The 14,265-nt window shown below is 48.2% G+C and overlaps 1 protein-coding gene across 6 annotated transcripts in view; it reads left to right on the top strand.

Annotated features, from left to right (window-relative positions):
• Window positions 1–14,265, top strand: part of chd7 (chromodomain helicase DNA binding protein 7) — a 59,568-nt gene that overhangs the window by 12,799 nt on the left and 32,504 nt on the right. For all 6 annotated transcript variants that reach the window (XM_058062261.2, XM_058062259.2, XM_058062264.2 and 3 more), the window contains 3 exons: window positions 1,144–2,661; window positions 2,739–3,031; window positions 7,841–8,289. In XM_058062261.2, coding sequence (XP_057918244.2) covers window positions 1,254–2,661; window positions 2,739–3,031; window positions 7,841–8,289 — 2,150 coding nt within the window. In that variant the 5' untranslated portion in view covers window positions 1,144–1,253. The remainder of the gene's footprint in view (window positions 1–1,143; window positions 2,662–2,738; window positions 3,032–7,840; window positions 8,290–14,265) is intronic.

Genomic DNA, 14,265 nt, shown 5'->3' on the forward strand with positions numbered 1-14,265 from the left:
GCACGTATATTGCATGCACTTGGCGTTCAGGTTTCTTGTTTCAACACAGGTGGCAATTTTTCAACTAAGTTTAACAATTAGAGAATAATGAAAAGTTGAACACGTCCCCTTGTGTGATTCACCACTTTTGCAGTGTGGGAGGGGGTACCGCGACTGTGTGTGTTGTAGGGTCCTCCGGCAACACAAAGCTGCCCGGCAGATTCCAGTCTGTGAATCATGCGGCGGAAAATCACGTATCGGCTGATACCGATTCAAGTACAGAACGCAAATATCGGCCCGATGTATCAGTCGATCCTTAGTGAAAAGGATGGTAAACACAAGGCACACCTACATGTGGTGCTGTAAACACACACAGACGGAGCCAAGCGACACACCAAACCACATGCGCATAAGTCCGCCGTCTTACGTTTTCCAAGGCTGATCTAGACTTACTTCTAGCAGCCATTGGTAAGACAAGACAAGAAGGTATCTGTTTAACGTGGTCATGCCGTCATCAACAATCCTGTTTCAGGACAACAAAGCGCCATGACCACGAGGATGATGGCTGCTCAGATGTCTGATGTTGGGCTCCTTTCCAACACTGGAGCACGACACCCAATGTGACGCTCCAGACATTCTTAATGACACCCGACAGCTTATATTACAGAAATAATTACAAAGACTCAAAATAGTCTAAATGTCAAATCCTAGGCACAAAACTACATTCATTCATTCATTTTCTACCGCTTATCCTCACGAGGGTCGCGGGTGCTGGAGCCTATCCCAGCTGTCTTTGGGCTAGAGGCGGGGTACACCCTGGACTGGTGGCCAGCCAATCACGGGGCACATATAGACAAACAACCATTCACACTCACATTCATACCTATGGACAATTTGGAATCGCCAATTAATCTAGCATGTTTTTGGAATGTGGGAGGAAATCGGAGTGCCCGGAGAAAAACCACGCATGCACGAGGAGAACATGCAAACTCCATACAGAGATGGCCGAGGGTGGGATTGAATTGCTGTGAGGTCTGCGTGCTAACCACTCGACTGCCTTGCAGCACAAAACTACATTTCAATCAAAGTCTAATGATTAAAGCAACTTTTCCTATCCTGTTGCTCTTCCCTAAATGTTGTCCTTTTCCCCCCGTCTCTCTCTAGGAATCTTAACGATGGAATAGCAAGATAGCAGCTAGCTGTCGAACTCTTTGCGGCACCAGAGAACTCCTTCCACGCACTGCCCCTGCTTCTGTGGGGGGCCCCCGCCCACCATGGCGGACCCAGGGATGTTGAGTTTATTTGGGGACGATGCGGGGCTGTTCTCAGATGGATTAGATGGTTTAGGAGACTGTTTTCCTCAACAGCCTACCACTGGCCAATCCAACACTCTAGCCCAGCCGCCTAACCCCCCCCTCAACCACGAACACCAGGGAAACCGGGGTTACCACCAGGGGATGCTCCTTGGTTCTGGGTCCGCACAGCCCAAACTGGGCCAAATGTATGACCACAACACCTACACGGGCTATGACCAGGCCGGTGCTCCTGGGGGAAGAATGATGTCTCAGAACGGTCCCAGCCAGGGGCCACCAAATATGAACCCAACCATGAATGGCATGGCTTCCCACTACCATAACAGCCCTGCTAACTCTAGTAACACCCACCATGGGTATCCGGGTGACACAGGAGGAGGAGCATCGGGGGGTGGGGTTTGGGCCCAGCAGCACCAAAGCAGGTCAGCATATCAACAGGCTGCAACGCAAGCAGGGAGCGGCCCCAACCAGATGGGTGCTTTCCAAATGTCTCAAAGCAACTATGGCAGGATGCAAGGCCAACCTGCATCCAATGCAACTCGCATCAGCCAACACTACCCCACACAGAGCCTGTCAGCCCCCCCTGCACAGGACCCCTCTCACTACATGGGACATGTTGGAATGGTGGGGGGTCAAATGAGACACCCGCAGCCGCAAAGCCAGGGTTACACCAACATGAGCCACACACCTCGATTCCCACATTCTCCCTCGCGGCAGCCTCCACACCCTCACCAACATCAGCAAGGGATGGCTGGCTTTGGGGGTGCCCAGTACCCTGGCTATCAGCCCCAGTATGGCGCCATGGGCTCTGGGATCGGCCAGGGCGCCAATACTAATGTCGCCAGCAACACCAGTCCTCCGATGGGACCGGGACAACTTGGCCAAAGGTTTAACCAGGGATCAGGCCCAGCTTCTGGGCAACAGGGGCAGCGATACCCCCCTGGACCACCCCACCAGACACACTCTGTCCCCATGCAGCCGCAGGCGGCAGGGCAGCAGAGCCAGCCTATGCACCCACTCAGCCACTCCCAGCCCCCAACTCAGTCCCAGTCCCACCTTGCACCCCCAGCTCAGGGAACCTACCCCTCCCCCTCACCACTGTCCCCCATGCGGGTTCTGGGAACCCCGACGCCTCCACCCCAACAGGGCAGGCCTCCTAGTGCAGGCTTAACAGAGGTCACAGGGTACACAGCCCTGCAGTCTGCACCTAATGCCATCTCTCATGCTCAGAGACCCCCCCAAACCTCACTGTCTGCTCCACATGCCCAACACCAGCAGACCCACCCCAATGCCGGGCAGATGTATCCCGGCATGGGGCCGCAGCGTGGTCCCCATATGGGCCCCAGTCGGCCTCAGCTCCAGCCACAAGGTAAACAAAGTATTGATTTACTAACCTCACCTTCTACATTATCTGCCTATTTCTCGAACTAACCTTCATGTTTACAGGGCCTCACGAAGCCCCTGTCGGTCAGGGCGGGGATCCCCATCTTCTTCATTCCCAGCAGCAAGCCTCCAGAAGCGGCCAGCCCGTGCAGCCTTCTCCCATGGCTTTCCAGGGTCCATCTGTTAGCCAGCATGGAGCGCTTCCCATCAGCCAGCACGCTCACCTGTCCCCCCACCCCTTACAAGGCACACCCCCTAACCCCAACCAGGCCTCCCACCAGTGGGTGCCGCCGCCGTCTGCCGCCCAACCTCTCTCATCCCCCCCCAGCACCCCACAGAAAGTGCCTCATATGCAGGTGAGTCTCCATGGAAGTCATGGTTGTTTTCTGTGTGGGCGGGGTCATTGCTATGTTTGGCGTCTAAAGGAAGTATGCAGTGTTTGTGTACATGACATTTGAGAACACTGTGGGGCCCAGTGTGTGTTTGTGTGTGTGTGTGTTCATATTAGTGTCTTTCTTCTCTTTTGTGGCAGCTTTGGACCACGTGTGTGGTTCTGCTAGTGTGTGTGTGTGTGTGTGTGTGTGTGTGTGTGTTGGGGGGTGGGGACGGGAGAATATGGATTTCTGCAGCTGTTTGTTTCCCAAGATGGGTATGCAACACCCACACAAACTACCACACACACGCATACAGGCGCCACCAGCATAATCTCCCACTTCAACCCCCCCACCGTCTTTAGAGGAAACCTCCCTTCCTGTCTCTGCCCCCTCCCTGTCTCCTCTCTTTCCGCTCTCTCTCCATGTCCCTTTCCCGGTCTTCCTTATTCCAGGGTGTCATCTCTTCCTGAATGTATGTAGCCAGATGTTCAGAGAGATGTGAGAGGAAGAAAAATGAGCGGTGGGGAGGATGTGGGACCCCAAGAGAGCGCATCGGGGCTCCATGGTGAAGTAGCCGTAAATGACTGGAGGGTGTGGTGGGAATATGGTTGCCGTCTCCAGTGGTGACATCCCATGTTTGTTGCTGTGGGTGCCTCATACCCTCTGCTTGTGTAGTAGCTGAAAGCCTCCTTTCTCCGCTGACCCATTCACACACAATGGCGGTCCTGTGGCTTCTCATGCACGCATCCAATCCCCTTCCCTCTGTGTTCTCATTCACGCTTCCTCCCTTACCATCACCCACCCTACCTCTAGCCTTCATGGCCTACGTTTGCTGCTTGACATTTCAGTTGTCACACTCAATTTATCCAGCGCTCCTGACCTAGATGCCAGGTTGACTGGTGAGCGCTGCTTCTTGCTTGGTCCTGCTTCATGCGCCATCCTAAGTACTGCAGCCTGCGGCCCCCCCATCACGCCGATACACACCAACAGTGTGGTCTGGGATGAGATGGCCAATGAGCCTCGGGTTAGAGGATAGTCTTTCTGGTGGAATCCTTTGACAGTGGTTGTGCACGGCTCTTATGATGAGCATGTTTGACAGGCAGACACACGCCAACATGGACTGGTCAGTCTGGTGATGGCTGCATGTCTCCTAGCCTAAGCTCCATCTGTTCACTAAGCATGGCTATTACACGCACACACACACACGTGTGCTTCCGTCCGCCACTCAAGGTCACCGCTCTGCCAGAGCGCTGTGCTGCGTGACCTTTATTCTACATCACATATGCACGTGCACACACTCCGGCTGACGTATAACATGCCTGTCTCGCCCCTCCCCCGGTTGTGAGGGGGGAAGGGCGTTTCTAGGAAATGCTTCTAGTTTGCTCATATTCTCTTCACCCCCTTCCCACTCAACCTTTTTGATCAACCTGTTTTCCTACCCGTCCATCAGCACAGCAGCATTTCCCCAAAAAGGCCACATGTCCTGGAAGCGGTTAGGTATGGAAAATGATTCCCCCCTCCCTGCTTTGTGAGCGAATGCAAACTGGTTAAAAGGTCTGCATGTCCATGGCTGTCACCTTCGCCACTTGTGACGCCACCAGTCAATTCCGTGGAGAACTTTCACTAGCTGTGACGTTTGAGGACAAAACTAGCAACTTCTTTTTCCCCTTTCCTACAGCTACAGGATCCTCTGTCCTCAGCTTTTTTCCGCTGCTGTTGGCATAAATGGATGTGACATAACATGGCTAAGCTAGCCTTACAGCCACATAATTTGTAACTTTGAAACAAATCAGATGCAATTCAAAGGTCTTGAAGGGGCATGAAACAACAAAAATGGGCATGAAACCTTAGACTTGATGATTTGTTCATACAACACACACTCCTTTGTGCGCTGTGCAGTTTCACCTACTGAGGCGATCAAGTGCACTTTGCAACACCAATGTAGTCATGCTGTGTTTATTTGGAATTAGCCATTTGACGTCCCTCTGTTGTGGCTGCAAAATGTCCTGGAAGAAAAGAATTCTGGGAAATTTGTTTAATAGCATTTCTCTCTTCCCTTACGGTGTCCCTCCTTCCCTCCATTTTGTCTTGGTGGCACTATTTACGTGTGTCAGCAGGTGTGTGTGACCTTGCAGTGCGTGGGTGTGAGCATTAGCATTTGCCTGATGCAGGTAGACTTGGGAGTGATAGATACCCCACCCCCGTCCCGGGTGCCAGCGTGTTCTGCTGGCGTACGTGTGGATGCTGCGATGGCGTTTTTCTTGTTAAGTTTGCTGATGCTCACGCGCGCCACATTGACACATTTTCACACGGGAAGGCACACACGTAAATGTCACGGTGTGGCGCCCCGTGGGCTTTTCCTCTACATGCCTATTTGAAGCAGAAATGTGATAGACATCCATCGAGTAACTTATTGGCAGATAGTTGTCATCTAAAGGCTTTTGGTTGATGGTGGCCATGTTGTCACAGCAGACACGTGCTTGTCAGGCCCATAAGGGTGGGAACTAAATTAGGGATGGGGCCCAATACAAGTATCGGGTTCTGTTAGCAGTGTAGCTTATCAGACCACATGCGGAGCCAAAAGAGTATAAGCAAACCAAAGTGTCTCAACTAGGCCTGTCCCAATGATTGATGAATTCATTCATCAATCAAAAAGGTCAATTAAATAATATAAACCAAAAAGTGCAAAATGGTGCGTGCTCACAAACGGCGTTGCTCGCTAAATTGCTTTCTTACAGACAACTTCTGTGTCAAGCTAATGTCTCACGCAGGTACGCTATTGGTTCAGATGTGAATGACGCCTAGCATGACTAAAATAAATGAAAAAAATGTTGCACTCATTTGATATCAACTATAATTTGTACGCCACCAGCAAAATGTGTTTTTGTCACAGGCCTGGCTTCGACAATAACAATGCAACAAGCCAGAAGGTATGTGCTATGTTTGTGTTGTCCGACTGTCTATGAAGTTGTGAAGGCGTCGGGCTGAGCACAGCTACGTTTGCTAACAGTCCTCTGTCTATGTTTGCTAACAGTCCTCAGGCTGTGGTATCAAAATAGTGTGGGGAATTGGCAGAGAATGAAACTGAGGTTTCAGTCCGAAGTGAAAATGTGATATGATGCATTCCTATGCTCAATTGTGATTGACAGTGTTTTTTGGGTTTTTTTTGTATAATGGAGTCAAAGTTCGTGTTGCAAGAGCAGCGCCACCCTGTGGTGTATGTCATAAAAATAGTAGTTCAGTGTAGTGCCAAATGAGGAGTAGAAGTGAAAGCTCACACAAACAAATGCTCTCTCCTCTGCGAGGATGACACACAAAAGCACACTTCCTCACTCTGACTTTTTGAAGTGTGGAGATAATTTATTCGTGTCATGATGCCTGATTTCCCATCTGCTGCTGGGACCCCGAGCAGCTGGAGAGAGAATGAAAGGAGGGGGGCGTTGGAAGAGAGGGAGAAGGGGTAGCGGCAGCTGGAGTGGCTCTCAACAGCTGGTAGCCACTTTCCTTTCACACAAGGCATACGCTGGAGCGCTGAGGATGAGGAGGACGGAGGATTGAATTTGCAGAAGGGCAGAAAAGGAAAAACCACATGTCAGCCAGTTTGTTTACCAAGGTTACAGTCTTGGTGCTGAAGTGTGTGTGTGTGTGTGGGGGGGGGGTTATAACACAGGGGAGTGAGCGGTAGTCATGTGACTCCGTGTGTCTGGGCTCCACTTCACTATGGTGCACACATGCTGGTCTATTCAACACTAACCCAACCGGAACTCATAATAGAATAACACGACTCTATCTGTACACATCTCATCCTAGTCGAAGACCAGCTGGAAGATGCCAATCTACATTTGACTATGTTGGACCTGAAGTAGGGTCTAGGTAGACCTTCATAATGCAAAAGAGGAAATGTTCTCCAGTGGATTTAGATGAGGGGAATTACCACATCTCTACATAGCCGACCGCCGTTTGACGCCCCTGTACAACCTGAAGCTCCATCCTTCCGGTGAAGGATCACGGCGCCGCCAACATATCTGAATATTTTGATGACATTCTCCTGATATTTTCTTGTCTTATGCTCCAGAATGGCTTACAGAAGTGATTCCACTTGTTGAAACAAGCTAACGATGAGGCTTATGTGCTTGGATTCTTCCTCCGTTGGTAGTTTGGTGTCACACGGGTCTGTCTACAGCGCCTTGTGAATGACATCCTTTTCACCCAGCAATCCCTTCCTGTCTGCTGGATAAAGCAGGCCTGTCCCAACCATATTCCACCAAGCTAGTTCCAGCATTTCGGCAGTTTCTGTGGAATTCGTGTTTTAGTGTGATCTTGGACTGTTTTGTGTTGTGCTGCTTACAACGGGGTATGTTTATTTGGGAATTGTTTTGTCTTAAATGACTCATGCCAGCATGGTTTCTTTCTTATTGGTTTGAACTGTTAGACCTAAATTTTAAGGCTCCAAATGAGCCTGAAAAAAAAACCAGAATACCAGCCATTTTCTTATCGGAGGACTCTAAACCTGTCTACCCTAAACCACATCACCCAACCTGAGCGTCTACCTTCATTCAGTCACACCTTCCAAATGCCGACATGACAAATGGGTGGGATCAGACCTCAAACTTTGCGCTCATCTTCAGCCAAATGTTTTCAGTGTACATTTTCTACATCATTCATTGAACTGGCTTCACTATTCCAATATGTCTGTCTTGTAAAAATACTCTGCTGCCAATCTGATTTGTCTCGTATAATTGAATGCAATTCCATTGGCATTAACCATCGTCTCTCTCCTTGGCCCCTCAGCATTCCCCCTCGGACCCTTCCGCCGATACCTTAATGACGGCTCCTGACAGACCCGCTGGCAGCACGGCTGACTCCAGTCAGCCTATCAGCACGGAGCAACCCAATGGCAGGGAAAGTAAGCCAAAAAAGAAGAAGAAAAGGAAAACAAAAGCAGAGGATGGAGAAGAAGGGCAAAACGTGACACAAGGCGACGACGATGACGGCGGCAAGTCGGAACTTCCAGTCACGGGGTGTGAGCAGGGTATTGGCGTGGGAATTGGACACGGGATTTCCCCACCTGCTGAGGAGAAGCGAAAACGCAAAAAGAAACCAAAGGAGAAGGCAGAGGGCAGTGAGCCCAAGACTCCCAAGACGCCTAAAACACCCAAGAACCCCAAGACTCCCAAAGAGCCGAAGGAGAAAAAAGTCAAGAACTCCACACCCAAGGCCAAGACCCCCAAAAAATCCAGGTAGGAAATATCTCTGATGCTCTTGACAGTGTAGTGTTTATGTAAGCAAGGCTTGTGAACTTCTGGGCAGTATCTGGTTCGTTTCGGTCAGTGTGGGATTCATGTTCACAATGTAGGATCGTATTGAACTTGCCTGCTTCTGTGCCACCACGGGAACTGGTGCACGATGAGTACTCGGCTGCAATGTCTTCTCAGACATGAAGGAAAATAGTCAGCACACCCTGATGATGCGGTTGTAGATGCAGGCTGGTGTAACCTGATCTTTTTTTTTTCACTGATATCAGAGTGATATTGGATATATGGTATCAGGACACCAGGCAGTATCATCAGATGGCTTGTGTACTTCCTGAGTCAGAGGACATGAGCAAAGGCAGAGATGGGAGTCTGAGCTGCTTTCATTGTGAAGGTGGAAACTTGATCCGACAGAGGAATGTGTCAGGACAGCCCCCACCTTTCTCTCTCTGCTTTACCAGCCCTCCCTCTCTCTCTTTCTCTCTCCATCTCCCTCACTCGTTCTCTCTCCATCTCCCTCTTTCTTTCTCTCTGTCTCCCCCCTTCTCCCTTCGTCCCTCTCTCTGTCCCTCTCGCTCTTGCGGCCCTTTTTATCCCGAGGAAGAGGGAGGGCCAAAGGGGTCAGTGGTGGGGGAGTGTATGCATGCATGCATTGGCCACTGGAGAAGAGGCGGGGGTTGGGATAGTTTGGGTGAGAAGAGCGTGTGAGGCGATGAAGGGCAGGCGTTTGTGTGTGTGTGTGTGTGTATTGGGGGAGGGTCTTTCCTCCTTTGTGGCAGAAAATGGCGTCTAATGATAATGAAGGCCATGCTGCTGACCACTCCACAGCTACGATTGGGTGGGGGTGAGGGAGTCCTGTGTGTGTGTGTGTTGGTAAACTAGCTGTTATCTGTTGTCAGGCTTTCCTCCATCTTGAGTGGTGGCCTGCAGCGCCCAGGTTAATTTAGCATAATAATGGCTACTGGCCATTCACTGCTACTCTAAAATGGTGGACCAGTACAATTACCCAAGCCTTCATCTTTCCTTTCCTCCCATCAGTTGTATTGCACCCATCATGACATGCATTTATACTTTTTCATCTTTAAAGGAAAAGTGCTTTTTGCAGGTTCTTTTGACCATCATCTACACTTCGGATGCAAAACATGACCACCCGTCTTTCTCCCTTTACTGTGTTCTAAAGAGAAGATTTTGTAAAAAAAAAAAAAGACGGCTAGCATGTGGGAGCTACTAATACACATCTATTTCGACTATAAACCCTAACACCCCGCCCAGCTCCCCCTTAAAGGCCAGCCATGTTGTATTGACATAAGTGAACTGTATATAAAGCAAGCTACCGAGACATTGTCATTTGTTTAGCTAACAGGAAGAACTATTTTTCTGGCAGGAGGTAACAGGTCCACTCCAAAACAATGGCATGGAACACTGGCTGGGAAACCAGGAATAGCCAAGCAAATTATGTGTGCTGTATTTACATCTTTTCTCTAAACGACTAGACTGACTCGCACCTTTCCACTTGACTTTGGCTAGGTGGAAACGGGTTTCTACCACTGCGGGGTTGGTTTGTGCCAACAATTCTCCCTTGGTTGTGATGCACCACTTGGAGTGGTGTCCTCCTTACCATCCACACAGGGCCCTTCCATCTGTGGTAATGCCACATTTGGCATGTGTATTCTATCAGTTCATGCACAGTCATCCCTCACAATATAGCACTTGGATTATCTCTACCCTATCTCTACCTGCAATCAATAAATGCTCTGTGGTACATCCGAACATGGAAGTCCATGGGATATGTTGTATGGTGGTCACTCAATGGCAGTGATGACGCGAAATATTGATGATACATTAGCTTACATGACATTAGCTTAACACTGCATGAAGTCATTCATGGCATTTCCCCACATCACACATCCATTCCGTGTGGAAGTGGTACGTTTTAGAAGAAATGCATGTGATGCTAACGAGCTTGCTAGCTAGTGACTGTCTTGAGCCCCTGCAGTATTAGAATTGCAATGTCATAAATAGTCATAAACCAATTTTCTACGCTCAAAATGATTTTATGTCATTAACATGAATTCCTATGTCTTCATTCGTTGCGGTCGGGTCTGGAACTAATTACAGTGACAGGAGCCACAGTGCAGAAGTTATTTATCACTTTCACTTTGCGACCATGGTGCCTTCAGGGACCACTGAATCTAAACACTTACCGTAGACACGGGAGTGAAGACAAACATGTTAAATGTATGCTGCTAGAAAGGCGGCTATTAAAGCTCCAGCAAGGTTTTCTATCCATGCTGTGAGCACGTAGTAACGGGTACATTGATGCCAACACATCATACGTGGAGTATTTTAGTATAACCTCCTTCCTGTGCGCATTGATTTCACATCGCAACATAGAAAGGAACGCTTCACCTAGCCTTTGGCTAGTGGCCTGAGGCTTTGGGAGCCAGTGTGCGCTGAAGCTAGTCGCTAGCCTGTGGCCACTGATGTTAGTTCTTGGCCCTAACAATGTTCATAACCATCATCATAACAATATGCTTCATATGCACGTCACATGATGGACATTTTTTGAGGTTTTTTGACAAGGCCTGTTACGTGCCTTCTTAGCTGCCTCTTTTCACCTGTTTTTATATCTTTACACGGCACAGAAAGGAGAAAGATGCGTTCATGGCTCACGAAAGGATGGTGGATGATGGACAACATTCCTAAAAAAAAAGTGTACTGTTCCTTTTAAGACTAAGAATCATTGCATTCGTTTCTTCCTCAGCCTGGAAAGACTTTGCATTGTGAATGTGCAGGATATGTTCATATTCAGGGTGGATGCATTTTGATGTAGTAAATATTGGTATGGATTAGGGCTGGGTGATATGGACCTTAGCTAACTGGTCTAATGGATGTCAGCCTCTGCACGCATTGCTGCTAAATGCCTGTCATGCTTGTCATGAAGGAAGATCTAGTCACCCATGCCATTCCAACCGCATATGGAAGATATTTTTATCCCACTCTTGTTTTGTTGACGCAGACATGGGGCAAACGGTGCTCTTATTTGGAAGGACAATCACGGAAGTGTGTTCCATGTGTGTCGAATGTGTATTTGCGGCTAACCTTCCTTACATTAAAGCCTTAAAACGCAACGTGGTGAAAATATATTCTTCAAGCCCAGGTCGCGTGCACACACGACCAGTTGGAGTGCAAAACTAAGCTAACTTTACTAGCTTCCATTCAAGAGGAGATTCATCCAACTTTCACCAGCATTTATCACCATTTCAACCTGTGTAGGTAGGAAGGTCCGCCGAGTAAATGCTTCCCCAGACACGGTCCTCCCCCTGACAGCTTTTCATTCATCTTTCATATCCGCCGCAGCACACAGTCATCCACTGGGCTTGTTTTCCTTTTATCATTGGAAGAATCTATACCGGCCAACCCTAGTATGGATACATACATACTGTATGCCAGGTGTCCCAATCAGCTTTAAGTGAGCAGGAAATGACCTTGGCTCCACTCGAAAGCACAATGGGAGATGCTTGTACTACTGGTGGAAGGTTTCATGTGTGCACACATCTTGCTGGCTGAGACGGAGAGAATCAGGTGCTTGACTTGCAGAGTCAGCTCATTTCTCTCCTTTGACCTTGCTCTCTCTCTCTCCGTCTCTCTCTCTCTCTCTCTCTCTCTCTCTCTCTCTCGGCCCGTTGGCTCACACCGCCTCTCTGTCTACTTCTCTCAGGAAGTACATCTATAAATAACCCGGCTCTCAGCTGCCACGCCCTTCCCCGTGTGTGATTTGTTTGCAGTACACACATTGTGGCACCCTGCTTGTTGCTGTGTGGAGATAGAACGTGGCTGTCATGGTGGCTGGGTGTCCTTGTCTCCTGGCCGTTGTTGTGGTGTTCTTTTGCCAGGGGTGATGATATACACACGATGTATGCATGCATGTCAAAGCCTCAGGTGTCCATTGACTCTCTTCTTTCTCCGAAAAGAAACATACCAGCTCCACGCTCTCGGGTCTAGCTCATAACCAGCCTGTTGATGGTGGCCATGGAGTAAGATCACTGTGCACCCAAGTGGTTCACCCTGTTAGCGGCACACAAGTTTGGGTTGGGTTGGATGATGTATATATTGGATGATATATTTCCTCAGTTTAGTGCCTTCAGTTGTGGCACTAAATCATTCTAAACACTGAACAATCCCCTCCCCGCCTCAACAGGTTGAATTGGCTATAAACCCTGGCCAAAGTTGGCTAGCTAGCTCCGTTTGGCTAGCTCCCACTCTGGCTTACATAGCGTGAATGGAAGCTAGCCGGGTTAGCCTGTGTGCGACTCGGGCATGATGAGTATATTTTCTATTAATTACCAGGCTATTAATAACCAGTATATAAGTATTAAAGCATTGAAGATGAATATTTAGAAGACTGTCTATATAGGCGTACATGTTGACAAATAAAAAAACAAAGGCACATATCCTGTTGTTTGTGTTGGAGAGTGTCTTATGATGCAGAATAGACAAAGTGGAACTTAACCATGTTAGTTCCTACTAAACTGATGCTTTGATTTAGAATATATGGCTTTTTTAAAACTAATTCTCTTCAATGCAATAGTCATTTGACTGTCCCAAGTATGGGTGGGACCTACATAGCAACAGCGCTATCACTGTTGCTAGGGAGCCATATATCCAACTGCCAACTTGAAAGTAACAGTGACAAAGATGAATATCTAACGACCAACATGAAAAATTAACTTCAACATGGTAAACTGGTGGTAAAAGGGTGGTTTTCTTCTGGATGTCCCTCCATCTTTTGAAGATCCAAGCCATCCAGATTACACCGTGTCTTGGCGACTATATATGATGCTGTTTGTTACATCTTCTTCAATTCCAAATATGTGTCCATATTCTGGATCGCAGTATCCCCAGCGATTCCATGATCTGGATCAGTCTTTCATACTTTCTGCAACCAGTTGGAAACTTGTCCTGTAGTGGGTTTGTTTTGTGCTCTGACCTTTTTCTGTGGCGTTGTATGCACAAATGGCAAAAATTGACCTATCTAGCAATGTTGAAGAATCCTTTAAGAAATTCCTGGATCCTGGTGATCCGGATCACCCCCAAAGTGTCATCAGTTCTTCCGTTTCCCAACATTCCTGAACATTTCATCCACATCCATTGCACTGTGCTTTGTGCTGTGCTTGGCAAAGGTAATGTGAAACATAGCGGCGTTATATACGTCACTTTGTGCATTTTGTGCACTCACTGTAACAACACAAGTGCGTATTTCACCAAATTGTATGCGTTTGTTTCCTAAATGAAGCATAAACATGGCCAAATACAAAGAAGGCGTTCAGAAGATGTGTAATACAGTATTTGTAGCGTGTGGCACCTCAGCTAGCTGGAGTTGCCTGTTAGCCGTGTAGGATGGCTGACAGTAGATTCTGTGTGTGTGAATGTTGACTGCATGTATGTTCCATTGCTAACTAGAAACAGCAGTAGACTAGTAGACCTGACCAGGAAGTACACTGTTTGTGCTCACGTGGGAGCCCGTCTTATCTCATTTGGTTAAGATGGCGTATTTTCTATTATGTCTACTATATTGGCTAATAGTAGAGTAAAGGTGACTATAGGGGTGTTATTTCATGTCCAGAGGACTCTGTTAAAAAGGAGTCAAACAGGTTTCTATGCTCTACGCACTGCTGAGCTACTGCTAGCAAGCAGCATCCATTTCCTGGTGGAGGAACCCAAACAAACCAAATCATTATCCACAATTCCTTTATGAGACATGAACTATCTGTATTTCTATCTGTGCTAAAGATGTAAAAAGAGGCATCTCGGAAAGCACATAATGGGACATTCCTCGGAAGCCTCACAGATCATGTAATCTGCATCTGAAGCACATTGTTATTGTTGCGCCCAAGAACTACCTTACTGCCGTAGTGACACCTGGCCACACCACAGAGCTAGCGATGGCCGGCTAGCGACTAG

The sequence above is a fragment of the Doryrhamphus excisus genome, linkage group LG2 (assembly GCF_037039965.1).
Source record: "Doryrhamphus excisus strain RoL-2023G ecotype Guam linkage group LG2, RoL_Dexc_Guam_v1.1, whole genome shotgun sequence".
NCBI lineage: Eukaryota > Metazoa > Chordata > Actinopteri > Syngnathiformes > Syngnathidae > Doryrhamphus > Doryrhamphus excisus.